Source organism: Crocodylus siamensis, chromosome 4 (assembly GCF_052110815.1).
Source record: "Crocodylus siamensis isolate JL-2025a chromosome 4, ASM5211081v1, whole genome shotgun sequence".
In the NCBI taxonomy this organism is placed as follows: domain Eukaryota; kingdom Metazoa; phylum Chordata; order Crocodylia; family Crocodylidae; genus Crocodylus; species Crocodylus siamensis.
Genome location: NC_143398.1, coordinates 183,924,431 through 183,949,288, shown reverse-complemented (window position 1 = coordinate 183,949,288; position 24,858 = coordinate 183,924,431). Strand labels below are relative to the sequence as shown.

General features: G+C 43.4%; 2 protein-coding genes across 4 annotated transcripts in view; one reads left to right on the top strand and one right to left on the bottom strand.

Moving 5' to 3' along the window:
- The window catches only part of FTCDNL1 (formiminotransferase cyclodeaminase N-terminal like), a 41,070-nt gene extending 23,178 nt beyond the window's left edge, over positions 1-17,892 (bottom strand). For 2 of the 3 annotated variants that reach the window (XM_090045164.1, XM_090045162.1), the window contains exons 1-2: positions 3,484-3,547; positions 654-777 (exon numbers count right to left, since the gene is read on the bottom strand). In XM_090045164.1, the coding sequence (XP_089901290.1) occupies positions 654-777; positions 3,484-3,492 (133 nt within the window). In that variant the 5' untranslated portion in view covers positions 3,493-3,547. Of the gene's footprint in view, positions 1-653; positions 778-3,483; positions 3,548-14,646; positions 14,732-17,835 lie in introns of those variants that run through there. The other variant, XM_090045163.1, reaches the window with a different exon arrangement.
- Positions 17,881-20,953, top strand: C4H2orf69 (chromosome 4 C2orf69 homolog). Its single transcript, XM_090045161.1, is given in 3 exon segments — positions 17,881-18,420; positions 20,116-20,773; positions 20,776-20,953. Coding segments are annotated over 3 exon segments (1,140 nt in total). The 5' UTR covers positions 17,881-17,967; the 3' UTR covers positions 20,805-20,953.
- Positions 20,954-24,858: the final 3,905 nt, after the last annotated feature.

The window sequence follows — 24,858 nt, the reverse complement described above, 5'->3', positions numbered from 1 at the left end:
CAGTCATGGGTGGTGTCCCACCAGGTCTCCATTATCCCAATGACGTCATAATTCTTTGCACTGAGCAGGAGGACGAGCTCCTCCTGCTTGTTCCCCAAGCTCCTGGCATTTGTGTACAAGCAGGCAAACCTTTTTCTTTGTTTAATTCTGTTTGGCAATCACCAGTGACTATTATTTATTTGTCTACTTTGAAAAAACTGGTAGCTAGGATCCAATGGTCTAAGTCTAAAGAAAATGGAATTTGTTGTTCTTAAAACAGGCATAAAAGCATAATACCTTAATGCAAAAGAAGGGATAAGCTGTGTAGAGACTTGCTTGACTAGCCCAGTAATTCCTCAATTACATGGAACTTAAAAAGGAAATCTCACAAAAAGCAGAAACTTGGCCACATTACCAAGATGAATATAAAAGGTACAGTAAGATTACCTAGGGAGAAAAGCAGGAAGACCAAAGTACAAATTGTGATATCACTAGGGGCACAAAAGGCACAATTTTTTTTAAAAATCCCAACCCCCACAAAATCAATAAAACAGCAAAACCAGAATATTACCAAAAATTAAATAATATTCATTTTTTTCCAGGACCACTACAACCTAGTAAACATCATCCTGAAATACAGCACTATTTAAACTTATTTTGTTTGCTGTTCTTACCATTATCATTGTAAATAGCAGCTTTGGCTACTTTCTCAACAACATCTTTTTTTCTGGCTTCTGAAATGTTTAGCAAACAGGCAGCCAAACGAAAGCTCACTCTTGTGGAAGACATTTTCACTCCCTGAAACAGAAGCAGAAAAGTACACTTTCTTTCTTCTTCCATTCTCATATTTACACTCTTGTTTGTGGTTTTATTTCTGAACTTTTTAAAACCCATATGCATTTAAAAGAAATAGTTATTTGGTAACAAGGCAACCAATGATCAAATTATCACCTCAGTGCCTTCTTTTCAAAGAAAAAAATGAAATCTTGTGATTTTTTTTGAGATGCTGACAAACACTGAAACAGAGAGGTAATGCTAGTCTGAAATCAGGCTGAAAGCAAAGCAGATCTGCACCTCATAGGCTAACTAAATCAGAGATACACAACATAAGGTTTGTAAGCAGCAGACTTCATCATGCACACATCAAACCTAGAAAACCTAGAACAATAGTTCAGGACACAAAGAACTTGAATCTATTATGAAATTATTTCTCTTGGTGAAAGTGGGACGGTGAAAGAGGTCAGTATCTTAACACCTGTTTGAATGAACGGAAGGCTAAAGATTTTATTCTAATAGGAAAATATTCTGCTTTTTTTAACCAGACACAAGTTAGTTATGCGTCCAGTAAAACAGATGCCATCTTCCACAACAGAGCTGCCTTCATTTTAGTAACAGGGATAATGATTTTCTGCATCTCCAAATTCTGCTCTCAGATGTTGCCTAACCTGCAAACCATTCTGCAAAATTCATGAAGCACTTGAGCTTTTTTGATGAGCGGGACAAATGTCAGTTACTATTATGGCCTCTCCTAAGCAGTCATGCCAACAATGTTTGCGTAATGGACATCTATCTGCAAACAAAATATGTATTTCATACAAGGCAATAAACGTGATATCTTTGTTTAGAACCAGTAACTGCCATTAGCAGCTTTACAGTGATTTGTGAACTCTGTAAGAAGTTAATTGCTAACCTGGAGAAACACCAGACATTGAGGGTAAGAATGCAGATTTCCCATTACAGAAAACAATCAAAACTCTATTCTTACATATAAGTTAATACCTTGATTGTGCAAAGTGATCTAAGCAATTGTATCCTTGTACCTTCATGGAGTTGCATGGAACTGGAGTTCATGGAATTTAATGCTTCTGTCAGGATTTGCCCATACTGATTAATTGGATTAGGGCCTACATAATTAGGGGAGTTTTTTAAGTTTGTATTGAATGCAGTGATAAAGTCCCTAACCCTTTGTGGATAACTATGTTAAAAAAAGAACTTATTTAGGACTAGCATGCAATTTTTGTCATTTGTTTTTATTATGTTTATATCTTTTAAATGGTCTTATCTGGCATTTTCCAAGCAAAATGCATTTGGAACTGCCCCTAGAAGTGCAAAAATAAAATTTAATTTCTCCCTTTGTTTACAAGTTTTGATTCCCCCTGCACCAAGACTGCTCAAAAACCGGCAATAAAGGCAGTCTACCTGCAAGCAAGAAGTGAAATAACCAGCTGCATGGAAGAATCAGAGGCCACTGTGGTTACCTAGCATCCCCCTATTTCCGCTCACTGGAAGTAATAAATCTGAGAGAACTGGTTGCAAAAAATTCATTCATCCAGAGATTTGCATGCAATAAAACTCCTAGGTTTACATCAAGCCTGAGTTAGTAATACTTTGAGCATCTATTGGGCATTCCATCCAAGGATTTCATAACACATTATAAACATTAATTATTTGGGTCACAACACTGCAAATATTTAAGAGTATTTAAATGTACACAAATAGTTCCATTTCATTCAATGGACATTCTCAGATAAGTAAGATTACACATGTGTTTATATGATCATAGCCTGACAAAGCCCTGTGAGACAGTGAGGTATTAACATCCTCTTTTAATGGGTGGGAAACTAAACCACAAGTAAGGGTAAGAGACTTACCTAAAGTTATACTGAAAGCCAACAACACAACAGGACACAAATCTGCCTCATTTTGCCAGCTGATGTGTGTACTGTGTGCTATGTCGCCTGAAGAAAGGTGTTTGTACCCAAAAGCTTGCAAAGAACAATTTTTCCAACTATTTAGTTGGTCTAATAAAAGATAGCACATTTACCCAAAGAACCTTGTTAACCAGTCTTTTGAAATTTTATTATGCATCTTTTATTAAAGCCTTCACTTCTGGAGTCAAGTTATTGTGAGAATCATGACTTTGATTTTAAAAGAGTTCCAAACTCTGAATAAGCACACACAGAAATGGCTGGAATGTAACCTAGCTATTCAAACATAAAGCAATTTTTTTCAGATGTCATGTTCAAAGCAAAATTCCTATGATATTTGGCCAAACTCATGATTTGGGGTTGGGATGCAACTCATGATTTTTTAATGTTTGGGACTTGACACTGGAAAGCATGAGAGGTCCAAGGCAGGTAAGCTCCTGATCTCAATTCAAACTTCCCCCAGGTCAAATGATACTCTGAAGCTAGGATCTTAACAGGGAGGACAGGGTGAGACTGATTTGGATGCTAGCCCTGTACAGGCTTGCCTTACTACCTTGCACAAGGGTCCAATCTTGCATTTCATGAGGGGACTACATACCAACTCCAGGACAAGATGCCAGGGAAGGGAATCCAAACCCCAACAAGGAGGGATCTTCCTATTGCTGCTCAGGCTAGGGCAACTTGCCAGGTTTGCTCAAGAGGGCAAAAGGCCAGCCCAGGTAGCTGCAGTACCCCCTCTCCCCTCCTCAAAATCTGCTCCCTCCTCCTAGCTGGGTTCTGATTGCACACTCCCAACCTGCAGCATGGGGATTCTGCCAAACTCAGCCAGCAGCCTCCTTCTTGCCTTCTGTCTCTAGAAGATTCAGCTGCCCTGGGGACATGTGATGTTGCTAGGACTGGTAACCAGAGCCTATCACACATCCCCATGCTTCCCCACCTCCTAGCTGTCTGTATGCCCTGTGCTAACATGGGTAGACTATAGCTGTTTGTGTGGTCTCTGCAGGCATCAAAATAGTTAATAGCAGGCGATTATTAACCCCAGCCTAGCTTTGTAACCACACTGGGAGTTCAGGGTACAAAGGGCGCATCTACACATGCACAGTTATTTTTAGCCGCTACCAATTCAAGTTTTCTCGAGGTCAAATGGTACTTTGGAGCTGGGATAGGGTTACCAACTCAGACTAAAGCTATTCTGGGAGATTTTTTTTTTCCAGCATGACAATGTCATTAATTGTACTGTCCAGCCCATTCACAATATCAATCTCCCAGACTGCTTTTAAGCTGGGATCTTAAAATGGAGGACAGGGTGAGGCTGATTTGGAAGCTGGCCCTGCACAGCCTTGCCTCAGCAGTGCTATCTTGCACAAGAGTCCAGTTTTAAATGGCATGAGGGGACTGCATACCAATTCTAGGACAAGATGCCAGGGAAGGGACTCCAAGACCCAACAAGGAGGGATCTCCCTACTACTGCTGCTCAGGCTATGGCAACTCAACCAGCTTACTCAACAAGGCAAAAGGCCAGCCCAGGTACTCAGCTGTAGGAAATGAACAAATAGCTCAGACAGGGAAAAGGCATGTAAGCTACTTAGAGATGTATACACTTTGGAACAGGGACTGTCATTCTATTACACGCATGTAGAGCAGCTAACAAAACAGAACCTTAGTTCCTGATCAGGGCTTTCAAGCTGTGCCTCAATAAAATACTAAATTATAACAGGCATTGCCAGGTCTATCCTGTTTTCTGCTTTTTTTTCTTTTTTAAATGAGCTCCTATCACTGCAGCTACTCTAGTGGAGATCCACCAACGTTAACAGAAAGGAAGCACACTAGATAAACCATCTGGTAACATTTTTGCCATCGTATCTGTAGCAGGCATACCAGTTAAGATGTTAGGGCCTGACTTTATCTGCACCTTTCCTTTTCACATTTCTAGTACCAATACTTGCAGACCAGTGCTTATACAACCATATGTGCTTTTCATTTTCATGAGCTTTTGTCTAGGTCAAACTAAATGAAAATGAGAAAATTTTGCCCTAGGCAAAGCTTCATGTATGCAAGCTATACGTAGGTAGCTGTTGTAGGCCCTATGTAGACAGATGTAGGTAGGCAGCTGTGAAGTCCTACAACTGGGAATCGATGCATAAAAAAACAATGGATCTGACCCTGGGACAGACACAAGCTGTCTGTAGTGCAGAATCTAGTGTGCCAGGTCTCTAGGGCTGCTAACTCCTGAGAAGTGCTCTAACTTAACACCAGCAGATAATGGGCCCTAAGTATTAGCCAGGGATTGCTCAAGCACAGAAGTGTTATTGCTATCACACTGCTTCCTCCTCTTCCATCTGTCACAGCCCTATGCCATGGGCTGTATAAATAGGGTGGAATGGAATCAACTACTAAGTACCAGTTCCTTGTGGTACTGCCTTAAATATTATGTTGTAATACCCCACTGCCGCCTCAGCCGCCCCCTCCAAAAAAAGAAAAGAAAAGAAAAGCTTTTTGGTCTGTATCACCAACTATCACCTTCTAAACGCCTATTTTATAAGACTTTAATAAACAGATGACTTGTACACTAATATGATTCAAGTATCACTGCACAGCACCATCTTGTGGTCTTCAGAACATTCATCTTTTGCTTGCAGGTTTGAAGTACGCATTTTAGTTTGAGAAATGCTGAAAATAATTTTCATGTAAACAATCTTAGGTTTCTGAAAAAAAATTAAAAACAAAAGAGATTTCCAATTACTTGGAAAGATATGCACTTTAAAACTCAAAACAGGACATGACAGTGTTAAGTTAAATACTCTTTTTTTTATAAACCTCTATTTCTTATGGTAACTTAGATCAAACTGAATCATTTTAAATTCAGTTTCCATCATTTATTTCTCATTTCATTCAACATTAGCACTGTTACTGTCACAGTTTTACCTTCTAATCAAGTACCTTACCCACAGAGACCATCTACATGTGAATTAATTCTGGTGTAGTTTACACCGAAGTTTATTACCCCTGCACGCAGCATTTACATGGGCATCCAGGACTGCAGCAGGATGACTTGGGGCAGTGCAGCCCTGGCTGGAAGAAGAGGCGGGGGGTAAGCCTGCCACCTCAGGGCTGCTTCTGCCCAGCTCAACGTGCTGTGGAGGGGCTGGCTGGGGCATGAAGATGCTACAGTGCGGAGTGGCCTGCAATGTGGAATAAAATAAAATGTGGAAAATGACAGTGACCTCATTTACGAAGTGCTTTGAGATCTCCTGATGAAAACCATTACAGAAGATCTGGCTGTGCTGTTGTTATGATTAATGAGAAACCTTTTTCCACAAGGAACTGGAAAATATAAAATGAAATCAATTTATCACCTGTTTTTAGACTGCTAGGAGCCATAACCTGCATGCCTTGAAACCCAGAATGTCACCCTATCTAGTCTTACCCACACCTGTGGAAACTGAATTCTTTCATGATACTATTTTCTTATAGGAAATTATTGTTTCTCTGTGATACATTGCCTTTCCTGCAATTTGACTACTTCATATTTAGTTTAAGTGTTTTAAAAATGTTCCCCCCAGTATAATAAGTGCAATACAATTTCTATATAAGTTATATTTAATGTTCTGGCAAATTTCTAGGGATTGCACGTAGGTATGGCAAAAACGGAATCTTCTTCTCAGGAGGCCCCTTTCAGCCCTATTTTCTTATGATCCTTTGATCCTATTGCTATAAATTAAGGCATGCTTTTTAGTAGGAGTAATTATCATCCAGGTCCAAATAATGTGCCATCAATTTTTAAGCAGAAAATTCTGTATGACATGGCTCATTTGGGACCAAGCTATCTTGTTTTGATAAAACAGCAAGCTGTGTTTTAATTGGCTATCTGTGCCCTCCAGATTTTTCTTGAGAGACTGAAATCCAAAGTATTTTTGGAGTAAGATTAAACTGTCTCTCTCTCTTCATGCTGTGATATCTATATCCACAATAACTAGGGATTATGCTTATTCAAGAAATTCCCATCAGCATTACATATTACTTCTAACTGCATGTGTTTATATATGCATATGTATGTGTATATGTGCATTTGCACAGATAAAGAGATACAGTTTTGGAATATTAAAATAGCAAAGAAATTTTCCAAGGTCAAAGTAGAATGCCCACAGTCAACCAAAGCGTCACACCATTCTTGGATTCCCTGCTTCCACCAAGATTGTGAAACCATGACTTGGAAAAAAAAACCCTAACAATTTCTTAACAGTCTGTTGGCACTTTGCAGACAGATATTGAAGTTAATGGAATCTTTGGTATCAAAGTTGCTTGGGAATTTTATTCCATACAATGTCTGAAACTATGGAATGCAAAGCCCTACTTTGTTCTATAAGGTTGGTTCATATGTGAGACTCATATCCTCAACCCACAGAAGTCAAACATAAAACTGGGTCTTACCTTTCTTATGGAAAACCACTGTAAAATTTAATAGGGATGAAATGTTCTTTATAAATCAAGACATATTATTACCCAAATCTGTAGAATTCAATATTAAATTATATTTTTTCTATGAGTTTTTAAATAATCCTATGGAATTTCACAGCACATACATGTCTGTTCTGGAAAGATTATCATTTCATTAAATTCTGCGTGACTTTTTTTTAAGTACACACTACAACAGTCTGGGCCTGTCGATCAACTCACATATCCCTAATCATCACTGTATCTAAACTTCTCAAGTCCCAACTAAATTTTAGGGAGACTATTGTTTTCCATCTAAGGATCTGAGACACAGGGTAAATGAAATAACTAGTCTCATGAGAAATCCATAACTAGGTCAGGAACTGAACTGAACCCTGAATTCTAGTTCCATGCTCAATGCACTAAACCATCCTTTCCCACCACACATGCTCCTGAAGAGATCACACGACTATTTAAAGTGGTGACTTTGTCATTATCCATGTACAGCAATCATTTCACTTACGCAGTAACAGAAAAACTAAAGAGTGAATAGGGGTAATCTTATTAAAAAAAGTCTAATATATTTGATATAAGTACACAATTGTAGGAGCTATGACAGATATAGAAAGGAAATAACATTGAAGTTGATTGTTAAATCCTGTTTGTAGTGCAACACCTTTCTGCACTGAGTTTAGTAAATGAAAAATAAAATATCCAGAAGCTTCATACCTTAAAACTGCTAGTCCAGAATTCATAATTACAAAATATATTACTATAATATATTCAAATTGTTACCACAGGTTATATTGAAGATTTCGATTTTAATATTTTATAAGTACAGTTTTGATCATTGGCTTGGTTTTCCTAAATAAAGTAGAATTTGTATGTAGAAGAATTTGTCTACATGAGAGCTTTTTCAGCATAAATTTCTGTACTACAACAACATTGGTGTAACAGAAGAACATCCACACTGTTTTGTTTACATTAGCTTAATCAATTTCCTTTGAGAGTCAATAATCCACACCCCAGTGAACTTCTTTTAAACAACCACTTGACATTCAAGACAAAATCCTCATTGTGCAATGTTCCACTGCTACCTCAGTGCATTCTAGAACTTGAGGTCCACCTCAGAATCTCCCAGGATGCCTTTCTTACTATTCCATTCATCTCCTTTTGTTGGGCCAAAATCATTTTCAACAGCTGGAAGCCCCATTGAGCTCTGTAATCCAGACCATCATTAATATAAACTGTGTGCTTCAGATTTCCTAGCAATCAGAAAAAAAGGTGGCTTTAGGTTTACATTTTTCTGGAGTGGCTTCATTAGCACAACTTACCATAGGGGCTGGCAAAGTCTGGCTTGGGGGCCAGATCCAGCCCACAGTGGACTCCATTTCGCAGCAGCCCCTGCCTACTTCACGGCTGGTTTCCATGGAGACCCCAGGAGCAGCGGGCCCTGACAGCGCAGGGCAGGACATGCACCACTTCTGCCGGGCAAGGAGCTGCTCCAGGGCCAGGATCTAGGGGTGGTGAGGGGGCAGCCCGGAGCTGGGGTACAGCTGCAATCTGCTGCCTGCATGCCGCAGACAGGGGCACACAGGCAGTGGATCACAGCTCTGCCCCATCTCCAGACCACACTGTCACTGCCATAAAATCCAGGCCCCAGCCCCAGAGCAGCTCTCTGCCCAGCCGCACAGGAGATGTTCCAGGCAGCAGAACAGGATAGTGCTGCAGAACTGTGATGACCAGCAAAATTTTGACATACAGAAGTTTACTTTCTAGAACAGTGATTCTAAACCACGGTACCACAGTACTATGAGGTGCCTTGAGATCCTTTCAAGGTTCCCCAGTATGCCATGCAACGTTAGTACTATTAGATATGATTCACAAGATAAACCCAGAGTTTTCAAATAGGAATCCACCGTGTTAAAAACATGTCTGACCTGAGTTCTTTGTAAAAGAAGAACTGTTCTATTATTTTTCCAGTCAAAAAATGAGTGAAAGTAAAGAACTGGCATTCTCCAAAGGTTGCCCTGAATCTAAGGGCCTCATTACACAGTAATTCTGGGCGGCTCCTGGAGCTCTTAACCCCTGGATTGCCTGTATATTAACACCTGAAACTGGTTTTAAGTACTTGTTATGTGGCTCAAAGTTATGCCACTCCAGATCAGGATTTTCTCTGATCCGTGCTACCCAGCTCACATTACAATAAGGTGCAGCCACATCAGGCTATACCTTAGTGTAAACAGCCCACCCAATACCCTTTCCCACTGGCCTGGATTGGACCCACTGCCCCCCACCCCTTTCCGGCACCCCAGGTCCTCACTCACTGCCCCACACCACCCCTTGATCACTTACTGTTGCCCAAGCTGTCTGTCCCAGAAAAGGGTTAAAATGTCTGCCCAGTCACAACAGGTTAAACTTGTAAGTAAGTAATGCTTTGGGAGTAGAGGGGAGAACCCCAAGAGGCGGAGGGAGGGGCCCTCAGGTGCAGGGGGGAAACAAGAGAGCTCTGGGGGGGGGCAGAAGGGAAGCCCAGAATAGTAGGGGAGGATGCTTATCTTTTAGTCCTCCAGGTCCCTTCTGGCCTGCAGTGTGACTGCTCCAAACTGGAGCTAGCACTAACACTGATCACCATTTGTGCAGCTCAGAATAAGGTGTAACAAAGCCCTACCAAGGTTGAGAACCACTGTTCTAGAACAGGGTCACCAACCTTTTTGGCAGGTGTGCCATAAATTAGTCCCACACCCCTCCTGAGTGCCACTCCAATCTCTTTCCCTTACCCAATCAGCTACTCACCTTTCTACTCCCTAATCATGTTGCTGCTCTGTTTTCTGCCTCCTGCCCTATGCTCCCTGCCTGATCTGATGCTCTTACTTTCTGGTCTTCTGCCCAATCTGCTACAGTGCTGCCTGTCCCCTACACAATCCACCATGTGTCACACAGAGGCTGCCCATGCCACAGGTTGGCCACTCCAATTCCAGAAGATCCACGTAGGGCACACCATGAAGTATCGACATGAGAGCCCCCTTCCCCGTGGAGAAGCATATTGCTATCACAACCCTGACAGATATCATTTTTATAGCTGATATAACCAACAGATAACCATGCTGGCTTTGATAATTTAACTGTTAAAGCTGTTCCACTGCAGGTCTGGTCGGCTATTAAGAAGGTGCTGATCAACTCAAATCTGCAACCAGATTTGAATGGTTGGATTTCCCAGATTCTACAGAGACCACACATGGAACCTACATGCCTCTTATCTGCCAACCTTGAAATTCATCACAGAAAGGGATATTTCTCCGTGACATGCAAGTTATTGCTGATTACCAGTGAAATGATTTAAATGAATAACATAAATGTGCTTTCTCTGGTAGCATTCTCTCATAAGATCAGCAGACATGTCCTTTTTTGTCCTCTTTCTTCAGAGATCTAACAGAGTTTCTGACGTGGGCAATGCCCATTTCCATGAGGGCTGCAGCTTATCAGGTGTTAAGAAACGAGGGAGAAACAACAAAAGCTGTTGTTATCCAAAATCGTAGACTACTAATCTCTCATATCAAAATAATTAAAAGTTCCACAGTGCAATTTTTTCCCTACAGCATTAAAACACAAACATCGCCAAATGATTTTTTTCTTTTACCCTGCTGTGCCACAATCTTGAGCCAGATGGCAACAGAGGGTTGGTGAGACACAGCAAGGCTGTCCAACAGGCAGCCCGCAGGCAGGGACACCATATAGCCTGGAAGAAACAGCCTGTGGTTGCTTCTCAGCAAGGTGAGCTCAGGAGAGGACCATGAGCTGGTAGCGCTGCCCACACAGGAGGAGGGCAAGGGAGCCAAACTACTGCCTGTGCAGACAGTATGGGCAGGGGGAAGAAGGGATTGCAGGGGCACATGGCAAGGGTTGAGGGCTGGTTCCCAGGGGATGTCCCTGAAGCACATGGCCCAGCAGGTATGTGATGTTGCCCGGGGATCACATATGGTCACAGTGAAGTTGGACAGCCCTGAGACAGAACATCAAGCAACACAGAATGAGGGGTCAGGCCAGCATACCGGGTCCATAGTTGTGGGATTCAGTGTTTCAGGAAAATAAGAACTTTGTGAGATTCAATTTTCTGGCGCAGACACCATTTTGAGCTTGCTAGAGTTCAGGATGATAAAACCTCCCTGGGTGGAAATTTGAGGATGCATCATATAATAATGTCCACCCAACCTGGTGGCATCCTGTTGCTGCCTGACATGAAGTTGTTTAAATCTTCCTAAACAGTCAGTACTGGCCAGTTTATTTTGATACAATATATCATTATTACCGGAAATCTGGGTTTTCTGTTTGCCGCAGAAAAACACAGTAAAACGTGGGTTTCCTTTTTTAAGAAGAAAAATGCAGATTTTCTCCTTTAAAGGGAAAAAAACCCGCAGGAAATGGCGAGTTTCCCCTTCCAGGCTGACGATTTCAGCCTGCAAGGAGCTGGGCAGAGCGGGAAGAGGGCAATCAGGCAGGGGGTACCATGTGCATGTGTGCTGCACACATGCATGTGGCAGCCAAGAGCAGATCCCACAGCGGCTAGCCATAGGAAAGTTGGGGGCCAGGGGTGGAATTGAGGCCCCCCCATAGTGAGGGAGCGAGTTGGGGTGGGCAGTGGGACAGAGTCGTGGACAGCTCATCCGGGGTGCAGCAGGAGGGCTGGCTCCCCACCACTACACACGCTCCCCACAGAGGGCATGTGGGGGCACGTGCCACCCAGATTTGTGCAAAGAGCGGGGGTAGATGAGGGCCAGGGATCCAGATCCACAGTCTCCTGCTCCCACCCCACCACAGCAGCATCCAAGCCCCAGCTGCCACCTATGGGGCCTCCACAGCCCAGCAGGTGGGACCCAGCACAGCAGGCAGAGCAGTGTGGGGTGGGGATGCTCAGTGCTACCACTGGGAGCCCTGTGCCACCACGGTGAGGTGCCCCCTACTCACCTGGCAGCAGCAGGGGTAGTAGCATAGTGTTGTGCGCCACGCTGCTGCCAGGTGGGCCAAGGGCAAATTGCCAGGGCAGCACAGGACTCCCAGTAGCAGCACCAAACCTCCCCGCCCCACCCCACTCTGCCCTGCCAGGTCCTGCCCACTGGACTGCGGAGGCCCCACAGGGGAAGGGCAGCAGGGCAGGGAGCCTTTATCCTGCAGCTGCCCCTCCCCCTCATAAGCTCCACTCTAGCCATGCCACCCACAGGGGAGGGGGAGCTGGGCTCCACACTTCGCTCACACCACAGCAGCTGCCGCCTCCCACAGCCCCATAGCCCTGGACGCTGGGGGCCTCCTCCGGCAGGGCTGCAGGGAATGTAGGGCTGCAGGTAACAAGGGTGCGGCACCAACAGGGGTAGGGGGGCTGTGAGAGGCACTGACAGGGCTAGGAGCCTATGGGTTGGGCACCTGGGGGGCAGTGGAGGGCTGCAGGTTGGAAGTGAGAGGCACCAGATCCCCTCTGTCATCTCTTACAGAGGCTAAAGAGATCCAGGTCCCTCAACCTCTCCTCATAGGACCTATTCATATGGCCCCTAACCATATGAGTGGCCTTCCTCTGGACCCTCTCAAGGTTATCCATATCCCTCTTGAACTGCGGCACCCAAAACTGAATGCAGTGCTCCAGCTGTGGTCTACCAATGCATTGGTACTTTGCACTTATCTTTGTTAAACTGCATCCTGTTTTGTTCTCCCCACTTTTCCAGCCTGTCCAAATCCACCTGAATCCATTTTCTGCCCTCCAGTGTGTCTACTTTGCCCCATAATTTGGTGTCGTCTGTGAATTTGGATGGTGTGCTCATCATGTCCTCATCCAAATCACTGATAAAGATATTGGACCAGCACCGGTCCAAGGACTGAGCCTTGGGGGACACCACTGCCCACATCTTTCCAGGTCAATACTGAGCCATCAACCACCACTCTCTGGGTGCGTTCCACTAGCCAATTTGCCACACACCTGACCACGTAACCATCTAAGTCACAGCCGCTTAGTTTTTTTTATGGGAATGAACGTGACACCATATCAAAGGCTTTTTTAAAATCTGCCTTGATTCCTGCATCTAAGCAGTTTATGACCTGGCTGTAAAAAGAAACAAGGTTTGTCAGGCAGGATCTACCTGCTATGAATCCAGGCTGGTTACCCTTCAGCATTATTTTTCCTGTTGAACTTGCACAAATGTAAGCCTTAATAATTTTTTCAAAGGTTTTCCCAAGGATAGAGATGAGACTAACCAGTTTATAGTTACCCAGATCCTCCTTCCTCCTCTTTGTGAAAATAGGGACCACGTTGGTCCTTTTCCAGTCCCCTGGGACCTCTTCTGAGCCCCATGAAGGTTCAAAGAATTTTGCTAGTGGTTCTGCTATGACACTGGCTAATTCTTTCAGCACCCTTGGATGAAGATTGTCTAGGCCTGCTTACCTGAACACATCAAGCCCCTCCAAGTGTCCCTTCACTACGTCAACACTAACCATTGGTGGGCTGGTGTCCCTCTTGTGCCTGTCTATAGTCCCATTTAGTGATATGTCTACACCCATGTTCAGGAATACTGATGCAAAGAACTCAATGAAAAGCTCAGCTTTGTCCCTCCTATCTGTTACTAATTGCCCTAGCCTATCCTGTAGGGGTCCTGTATTACCATGTCCTTCTTTTTGCTCCCTATGTAACTGAAAAAGGACTTTTTGTTGTCTTTATTTTTAGTTGCCAGTTCCATTGCTGTCTTGGCCTTTATCACTAACTTACTGCAAGTGTGAGCCAAGTAGATATATTCCTCCTTAGTGGCTAGCCCCTGCTTCCACCATCTGTATGCCTCTTTTTTCATTCCTAGGCTTTCCTGGATTTCCCTGCTGAGTCAAGGTTTTTTGGCCCCCTTGCCACCCTTTATTTGCAATGGGATTGTCACCTGGTACCTATGTATATAGTGGTGTTTCATTTTAATTGCAGAAAAATGCAGATTTCAGGTTTTCTAATGAGAAATTTTGCAATTTTTATCACAGAATTTCTGATTTTTAAACAGAGAAAACCAGGATTCCTGATTATTACTGATGGAAGCTCCCTCTCCAGCACTGTCAACTGGATCTTGAAGCTATTTCTGGCTCAATGTCATTCTGGATTTCTGTCCTGAGACTATGCAGGCTAGACAGTTCTAAGATGTCTGAGAAAACCTCCTTTCCAGAACCTGCAGTGGAAAGGGTACCTGTGACAGGTGGATGGAGCTCAGATGGACTGCTGCAGGGAAGAGGGCACCTTAATCTGTATGGGTGAGAGAAGACAATAAAATAGAGCAGCGCAAGCAGGTCCAGCTCCCGGGTCTGTGATGGGAGCCTGCACTGATAGGTTCTGGCCAATGACCCAGAAGTTAAAAGTCCAGGGGTCAGGTGGGTTAGTTTGTCCCAGAGACACCAGCAGGAACAGGAGCTCGAGCCCACACCCACCGTCAGGAGGGGTGGAAATTGACCTGACTCAAAGTTGGGTAGTTAACCAGGACTGAAAGAAAGGAAGGAAGACAGTGGCGCTTACCTTAAGGTGACAGCTGGCACAGGAGCTTTGCAAGAGGGTTGGACAAGGAGCTGGGCCGGTGAGTGCAGCACTTCTTGGTTGTTACCTGCAGGAGAGTGGAGAAGAGGACCTATTAAAGGGAACTGCTCAGGAGAGACGGGTTTTCCCCAAGTGGTAAAGGGGCACAGGAGCTGAACCAAGGGACTGTCAGGCTGGCTGTGGATCACTGATTGTATTTTGAAGAGTTAGGTGAAGTAACACTGTGACTCAGATGTTCAGTTGGGATACCAGCCACAGGTTATAGCCATGTGAGCAATATGAAAAGGAATTGACCCAAGGTCAAAAGGAGGAATAAAAATAAGAACTGACCAGATACCTGGGAACCCCTGAGGCCCTAGGAATCTCTCAATCGGTGAGGACAGGCCGTGGCGCGATCAGCAGGCAGTCGTTAGAAGCTCTTAGGACTGTGTGAATACACTAAGTAGAGACCGTAATGAAGTTTTGCACCTTTGAACATCTGGCATGGTAAGGTCAGGATATGGGGGATGGAGGATCCCTGTGAAGAGGCTGAAAGCCCTAACCAGGTTGCAGTAAGATCCAAGAGGCACACCTCCCAGTATTTACTTTGTTTTGGATTTTTCTTTAACACCAAAGGCATGGCAGGAGAGTATGAACAAGAACAATCAGGTACTGGGCGGCCTGGCTGCAACTTAGTTTCCACGGTAGCCTCAGACTACCACAGGATCACATTGACCTAAACTCTCCAGCACATGCTGGGGCTCTGTGGCAGCCTCCCTGACAAAAATACTACCTAATACTATAGTAAGTGCATAAGCACTACTGCAAGTTTTTTCTCTGTAGTATTCCTGCAAATCTGTTGGACTAACTTTGCTTCATCAAAGCACTGGGCTGTGTACTAGGGCTACTACCCCTGCTCCATCATTTACTGCTCCAGCTGCTCATGAACCTTCACATTCTAGTGACCCTTGTTATGGTGGGATGGGACATGTGCTTCTCCTGAGGAAAATCTAAGGTCTCTGGATGGGACTCAGACCTCACCTCACCCCAGCTGTCTTTCCTGGCTAGTGCAAGGGGAGCTAGACCCAATGATCTTTCTAGGTCCCTTCCAGCCCCTTCCAATCTATGAAAATCATTGTAATTCAACACACCTGGCTGCTTCTTGGGATTTAAACAGGGAAGTGCTATCCAGTCAAAGTGCCATAGGCGTGGATGGCAGGCAACCGAATGGTGAAGCAAAGTGGTATGGGACAGCAGTGAGATGACTATCCAAACAAACAAGAATGTCTCCACATGCACCCTAGAGCAGTATAACTAATTCTAAAACGATGCCATTTTCAATGCAATGTAATTCAAATGGAGTAAGATGCCAGATAAATAAAAACAAGAATTTTCGTGTGTGGACACAAAGTAGTTCTGGATAAAAAAAATGAAAGTATGTTGGAAAAAAAATGCTGCTGACAATCCTAAGGGCCAAGCCCTCCCTACCTGGTACACTGACTGTGTATTGAGGAAAAATATAATCTTCCTCTAATCTAGGCCCTAAAACAGCAGTGGAACCACTCCATGGCCAAAGTTTCAACCTAGTAAAACTCCAGAACAACCAAAAAATTTGTCCTGGGTCCAGGCATTCCAGGGTGCCCGGACTGGCCATTTCTTTAATGAGTCATGAATGGCTTTTTCCATAAAACTTATTATTCTTCATTTATACTAACACTGTGATAAGGCTGTATTACTCTTGCTTAAAATACAGCAAAATAACTATCTATATAACAATACAGAGGAATATGGATGCCAGGTTGGGAAGGAGGATTGACTTAAGAACTCACATTGGGCCCCCCAAATTTCTACGAGCACAAACCTTACACCTGCAAGCCACATCAGACATTCAGGATGACTGCCGTAATGTGCTGCTCCTCAGCATCTTACATATTCAGCATCCTCACGCTTCAAAATGGTAGTGGGGGCACTTTAACTAAAGCTAACTGAATAAGTGGGATACTGAATATATGAGAGCTGCTCTAATTACGGTCCTGCCCCCCCCCAAAGTATATATAAAGAAGCTTGCTTGCCCAAATCCCTAAAAGATCAATTATTCCATCCTCAAATGAAGCAATAATACATTGTGTACTATGTCTCCTGTGGATTGGAGTTAGGGAAAAATGTCTTATATTAAATAATCTGAAAACAAATTTATGAGGTATTATTATTAACTCTGTTACAGATATGGGAACTTAGACAGTGCAACAAATTCAACCTTGCTGCTAAGACTCTGACTTTGGGCTGGGGAAAAGCAAACTTATGAAGCATAGGGAATCCATTCTGCCTGCGTTCTCCTCATACAAAATTCTCCTCTTTCATTGAGGAGTTAGGACACCCCTGCAGGCCTTCCTGTTCTGCCAAGCAAAAGACACAGCAATATTTAGGCACCTCCAGTGACACCCTATTTCACCTCTCCAACCTTTCAATGAGTTTTAATCTATGCTGAGGCATGCCTAGCTGGTTGCAATTCTACCTAATCGTGGTGACATCAGTTAGGCACCCCAAAACTGCCATTTAAGCAGAACAAAGCAACACCTTGCTTAGTGGGGGAATAAGTATGTGGGCCAGAGCCAAACAGCAGGCTGGTGGTAGAGCAAGGAAGAGGATCCTGCCATCCTGGCTCTTTGTCCCAAATTAACCACTAGGTCCGCTTCACCCTATGTTGTCCTGAACTGGCTATGGGAATGCTACACCTGTCCATGTCACTCACTGAACTGCCAGAGGACTCTGAGGAAAATGAAGCCATCAGCAGAGCGGATAAAAATAAAACTGTTTTTTAAAAAAAATCGTATTTTTTTTTAAATTTAAAATGTATTTATTTTTTAAGATGCTTTAAAAAAAAATAAACCCATATAAAGATGGTATTTTAGCTGGCTTTGCAACATGGCCTGGAGGGATGGCGCCATGGTGGCCCTGTGAAGACACACCGAGACATCGCACTCCTTGAGGAGAGCACCCCCACATGGCATCACCTCGCGGGGCCACTCTGCTTCGTAGTGACGTCACACGGTTTGGACACAGCGGAGCACGTGGCTCTCGTACCCTTCCAGCAGCCTCGGAGCGCTGACTACTAGAGCCACGTCGGTGCCACCTGCTGCAAGGCTGCCCGAGGGGCCACGGGGCCAGTCGCTAGGATTCAGCCTCACTTGCCTTTGAAATTACCTCCACGTCACCTCCCGAACCAACAACCCAACACACAGCAACGATCCCAAGTACTACGCATGCGCCTCACTCCCGGAACCCCTCCCGCGCTTCCAACTGCCGCTGGGCGTGAACCAGCCAATGGCAGGAGAGCTCTGGGCCAGGCTCCGCCCCGTGGAAGGTCCCACCCATCCCAGCCGCTGGGCAGGCGCAGTCTACCGCGAGCCGTGGGCGGGAGGCAGGTGCGGGCGGGCCGCGGGAGCGAGGCTGGCGGCTCCCGTGAGCAGGCGCTGTCCGCCGGCCGCCGCCGCACTGCTCAGGGGCCTTGTGGGCTCTGCCTTCCTCTGCCTGGCCCGGAACATGAGCCTGTGCGGCGGCCCGGCCGCCTGCGCCGCGGGGCCCTCGGGCTCCCCAGCCGCGCGGCTCCGTGCCCAGGGGCTGAGGCTGCCCGACGTGCCGGGCGCCGAACCCCAACGGGCCAACGAGCTGCTGCTGCTGCCGCCGTCGCCGACGCCGGCGGGGGAGGGGCCGGGGCCGGGCCAGCCGCCGCCTCAGCCCCAGCATCACGTCGTGTACTTCCCGGGGGACGTGCAGGTACCGGCCCGCGCGCCTCCTTGCCTGGGCCGGGGGAGCTGGGCTGGGCTGAGCGTGCCCAGGTAGAAGGAGACAGTGAAGGTGCCAGGGGGACTGTGCGGGGAAGCAGGGCAATCGGCATATTCCTGCCTGGGTGTGTCAGATTTGAGCAGATCCAAAGCAAAAGTCCCCCTATCCTGTACAGAAAGGGCAAACAGATAACACTGTCTTCTGTCCCATACTGAATTGCAGAGAATGAGGGCTGGACAGGACCTCGGGAGGGCAGAACCGTCCCTAACTAGCTCACCTCAGCCAAGGCTTTGTCTGTCCATGTCTTAAAAACTGCTCAGGGTGCTCACTGACAGTTTTATTTGGGTTATGAAATGTTCCTGTATGCATCTACACAGATTTCTTTGGGTAGATTGTTCCAGTGCTTTTGTACCCTCCTTGCGAGAGTTTTTCCTTGTATCCAACCTAAACTTCCTTTGCTGCAACTTGAGACCATTGCTCCTTGTTCTGTCGTCTGCCACCCTTGAAAACAGTCTGGCTCCATTCTCTTTAAAACTCATCGGGTAGTTGAAGACTGCTATTAAATCCGCTCCTCCGTCATCTTTTCTCCAGACTAAATAAACTTCTCAGCCTCTCCTCAGAAGTCAAGTGCCCTAGCCCCCGCACCATTTTCATTGTTTTTTGCTGGACCGTCCAATTTGTCCACAGCCTTTCTGTAGTGAGGGGCCCAAAATGGGACCAGTGCTCCAGATGGGGCCTCAGCAGTGCTGAATAGAGGGGAAGAGTCGCTTCTCTTGATCTGCTGGTGTAACAGCCATAGTCATAGTTTCATTAGATTGGAAGCATTATGTATGTTCATGATGTGTGAAATACCAGATTTGAACTAAGAAATCATGTTAATTGCATGTATATTATCATAAAAAGCTAATCCCACGAGGGTTGCCAGTGCTGGGGTGGGGGTTAATTATTTTTACTGTTTTTTAAGAACTCGCTTCTAAGGCTAAAACTGGAACTTAATAAGCTACTGATAATATTGACTTTTATTGTATGTGGGGCATTTCACAAAAGACACTATTTCACTATTGTCTGTCCTTAAACCTTTAATACTGTTTCATTATCAAGCTAATTCTCTTTTAAATATAACAATCATTAAAGTCAGTCTGACTCATTTAGTTTTAAATAGCTCATCCTGCTTAAGTCTACCCTAATAAAGGGTCAGAAAATAAATCCCAAGAACTCTTTGATATTCCACTGTCCCATTTCTGTTAATGGAATTCCTATTAGCTCTTGCATTAAGAGCAATGCAGACAAAATACTTGACAAGGACGGGTCTTATTTCACCCCATGTTGGGCCAGATCGGGGTGCCACATGCCTCCAAGATGGAACAGTCCTAAAGACTCATTTTTCCCTCTGTCAGCTGGCTGTAGTCTCTTCTCATGTGTACTTAGGTGAGAGGGCAGAAGGCACAGCAGAGAGGCAACTTATAAAGTAGCTGATTTTTGTAAGCAGCAGCTTCTTTTGCCCGATGCTTATAAAGGCTTACGTCTTTCTGAATTGGTTTATGAGAAGCCACTCTACCCTGCCTTCTGCCTGACTTCAGGCTAACATACTACCTCTGTGGGAGACAGCGTTAATGAAACGCTTGATCATTAGTACCCCAGAAGTCTGTCACAATGGTAGTAATGTATTTATCTTCTTTCTTTCAGAACTATCATGATGTTATGTCCAGTCATCCAGAAAACTTTCAGTGGGAGCACTGGAGTTTTGAAAATGTTGCTACCATGCTTGCTCACCGATTCCCTAATAGTTTTATTTGGGTTGTGAAATGCTCCCGTATGCATCTGCACAAATTCAGCTGCTATGACAATTTTGTGGCAAGCAACATGTTTGGAGCACCAGAACACAGCACTGACTATGGAGCCTTCAAACACCTTCATGCATTACTAGTTAATGCATTCAGAGTCTCTCAGAACATTTTGCTGTCCCAGAAGACCACGTATGGTGTCCACAAAGATGCAAAGATAACTGCTTGTAAATCTCAGTCTGCTCTTACTTCAAATGGCTGCCCAGTGGTAGAGAAAGAGAGAAACGGTGAAATTTCTGATAACTGCACTTTGAGTTTTGGTACACCAACTATTACAGGTGCAGCATCTTTCACTTTGGTTGGCTTCAGCAAAGGCTGTGTGGTTTTGAACCAGTTGCTTTATGAGCTAAAGGAAGCTAAAAAGGACAAGAACACAGATGCCTTCATAAAAAATATAAAAGCAATTTATTGGCTGGATGGTGGTCACTCTGGAGGAAGCAGTACTTGGGTTACTCACCCGGCAGTCCTGAAAGAATTTGCACAGACAGGGATTGCAGTTCATGCTCATGTTACACCTTACCAAGTGTTTGATACAATGAGATCATGGATTGGGAGAGAGCATGAGAAATTTGTAGAGACCCTTGAAGAATTTGGTGTACAAGTCAATGATGAGCTTCATTTTGCAGATGAAATCCCTTCCTTAGATAACCACTTCAGAGTTCATGAAGTATTTTGAGACTCCATGCACCTGTGTATTGAAGTCCTTGCAAAAGCACTTTTAACATTGTGAATCTTGTAACTTTAATTACAATTTGTTTTGAGTTGCGTTTCTGGAGAATACTAGATCCATTATGTTTTGCTAATATTTACTGGGTATAAATTCCAGGGCTAAAAAAACAAGTCTTAGTCTTGTGTATTAGCGTTGATATGCCTTGGACAAGAGAGATCATATGAGTCCTGAAAGAAGAAATGTAACTGGTCCATATAAAGACCATTTTTAACATGTCATATAGAGCTCTTGTGTGAATGTTTGCCTTTAACCTGCAACTTGCTTCTCTTGGCAAAGTTTTAAAATCTGCATGACTATAAAATTAGGCTCCTTAAGTTAATATATTAACTTTTTAAAGGAGTTGAAGGTGCTTGGCACTTTTGAATATAAGTCCACTCTTACTTGCATGATTAGCTTTAATGTTCCAGGACTTGGCTTCTATCAGTAGCAGACAGCAGTGTTTTAGTTATTTGGTAAAGGGGAAAATAATACTTGGAGCACTCTTGATTATACAGTACTGACATGTATCATATGCAGATATTTGATATCCTGCAACTGAAATTTCACTAAATGAAGCAGAGGTACAGATGATCTTCATTCTTGGAATAAAGGTACCAATCCATTCTTTCTTTTTGTCACAGAAAATGCAGGATGTTTATGAAGTTCCACTAACTCCATTGCTGAGTATTTGCCAGCGAATAGCCCTTTTCTTTGGAGAGTCTCAATATTGATAATAGAATATAAAAAATCTTCATTTTTATAAAGAAGTGACCAATGATGGTTGTTAGTACTGTAGTGTTTATGTCAACATTCCCTATTGATACTCAGGCTTGATTAATGTTAAAACTGGCGTTTTTGGACTACAGTAACAATTTGTGGAAGTGTCTTTAATCCATTTTGATCTGAAACTGTCTTGGGGCCCTCTTCTGCAAATGGTAGCAACTTACAATTAATTTAAATCAAGCCATTACTATATACTGTTATATACTGCAAGTTATACAGTGAATTTTAAAAGATGTAACTGCACAATATTTCTTGAAGATTAAGTTACAGAACTATGGTTATTTGGAATGTGCTGTAAAATTATTTTCAGAATCATAACTTTCTATGCAAACCCCTTTTCTGACCAAAAAGACAAAGTAGATGAATTAAAAATGTACAGGAGGCTGTCTTCTGGTTTTGAACAAAATTTGAATGTGCTTAAAAGACTACAATATGGCAGTAGTACTGAGGGATAGGAAGCAGAGGGAGGGAGGGTTAAAAGTTGTTTCCTTAACTGTATATATATCCAGGTCAAACATTAGCAATCATAACTTTAAAGAAAACTTCAGCTCTTAGTGGTGAAGAACAGTTTCTCAAAAAAGTGTTTTGAATTACCTGGAAGTACATAAGACATTTGAGATCCATTTTCAGAGCCAGCTGTTTTGTAACTATCAAATATGTGGTTTTGCTCTGAGAAGTGGCTGTAGAAAAAGGGTACCTGATACTTCTTCATATGGAAAGAGGGAGTTGAATTATTTTTCTTCTTGTGCATCATTACTAAATTTGTGTTCACTACATCTGTACAAGACCACTGGGGGAAATGAGGTTGTATAGAATGAGTGAACATCTGTTGCTAAAAGTGATGTGTAAGGGTTAAATGAATCCCATCACACTCTTTGGAAGTCCTTTTATGAGCTGAGCACATTTGACACGCTATGATTGGAAAGACATGACAAACTAAAGTCCAGCTTTTCAGTGTCATTTTTTTTCCAAAAAATAAAACCACACATTAAGATTAAACTAATGAAAAATGTTTTACTTATTGTTTAATGAGTGACTAAAGTAACCTAAATTTAGCTTATAGTTCAGTAACCATATGTTAAAAGGGGCTTAAAAATGGAGAAAAGTAATCTTACAATATGCAAATGAATTTGGAATCATCCATTTTGTAAGAGTAAGAAATCCAGTTTTGTTAGCTTTTTGTAAAGCTTATTTGAAGGCTTTTCCCAGAGCACTTCCAGGATTACGTTTTTAATACAAGTTTAACTGCCCTTCTATATAGGACTTTTACCTGTATAGGAAATGGATATCAAGGTTTCCCTTCTTGAAACCCATATATCAAAGAAAATAAAGCCTCCTACGTAGTTTAATTACATCTGTTGATTCATCCCAGATATCAAATCATTCCCTTACATAAAAAATACTTTTTTTTATATTCCATCCTGGCTTAATTTCAATAAAGAAGTATCTTTTTCCAAGTTACAATCTTGGTATGCTCAAGAAAGAGGGTTTGTCAAGCTTTAATAGACCTGATAGTTATAGTTTAATTTAAAAACAATTGAAAGATTTAATTTTCAGACTTCAAGAAGGTATCACAAATGTGAGGAGAACAGTTAAAATGCAGCTTGACAAGCGTTCTCAAGGCTTCTGGGTAGCTGTCCTATGAATAATCAGCACAATAGGAGTGGCTTATAGTAGCCACTACATAAGAACAGTTTGCAGTTTTGCTGTGTTCTATTTAAGGATAAGCACTTTTCTTAAAAATTGAACAAGTACGTTCTAAGATGTATGTTTGTTATTTCAAAGTGAAAATCGATGGGTGGTTGTATTTTCATTTTCTGTAACCAGTTGTAGTGCTCTATTGGACTGTCTATGTCATTCATTATAATGCATGCTAAATATGATAAGTGCAGATGATGCAGAAAGCTGTGAAATTTCTAATGGTTGAAACCACTGCACTGTGAATGTAATACTGTATTAAACGAGGCATCTGCAATTAACTTCTGTAGATTTTATTGAGCATTTGTGGAGACCTGGTGAAGTAGTCAGTAGTAGCCAGAACTAATATTGTTTCAGCATAGGTTTTTGTGCAGCATAAAGCATCTTCCTTTTACTGTTGTAAAAATGGATCGCTAAGGCTTTTTCTACAGTAGGCTGCTTCTGCTGGTGGTAATTCTGGTAGCAGGTAGCAAACATCACAGCGAAACTGCTTCCTGGCAGTTCTACACAACTACTTCAGAATCCACATGGTTGTCCCCTGCTAGCGCAGCTGAAGAAAGTGCAGTCTGGATAGGCGTGGCTCAAGAGTCAAGAGTTACAATCATGTCTGTATGTGTGCTCTGTCATGTGGCACAGAAGCTGCCTTTTTGTTGGAGACCTGGGGTCACTCTGCTAGCAGACAACGGTACTTGTATTGCTGTGGGGGAGCTAGAGGTGTGGAGGTACTCTGTTTCAGCAGTAGATCTTGGGTTCTGCTGGTAAAACTATGAAGCATAAATCTGGCCTAAGATCATGTCTAGTTAGGAAAATTAGCATGCTTTAAAGTGGAGCATCAGTTATCAACATACTGACTACTTGTATGGGATGGACTTAGTGCCCAAACAGTGCCTTTATGAAAGATTGCTTACCCAGCTTCTGAAGTGAGCTAACTGGCACGGCGTCCATATGGTGCACTAGTAAGTAGCTAGTGTGCTGTAAATTTACAACTTTGTTTTCTGCAATAACTTTCCTTTTAGCTAAGATTAAGCATGATGCAGTGGGGGCATATGGGCATTGTACTTGCACACAGAATGTGGTCCAGTAGAAAATATGGCCTGTGGATATTGATAGAGACAATTATTGATCTTAGATAATTTGGATTTGGAATTTAATTGACTATTGAATTTGAATTTAGGAATATGTATATGTATGTATGTGCTTGCTGACCAAGCTGCTGCTCTGCTTCCTGCCCTGCTCCCTGCCTAATTTGATGCTCTGCTTTCTGTTCTGTGCTCTATCTGCCACTGTACTTGCTGCCACCCCAGTCTGCCACATGCGACACATGCAAGCTACCGGTGGCATGTGTGGCACCTATGTTGCAGGTTGACCACCCAGGGTTAGATGGTAAGGAAGAAG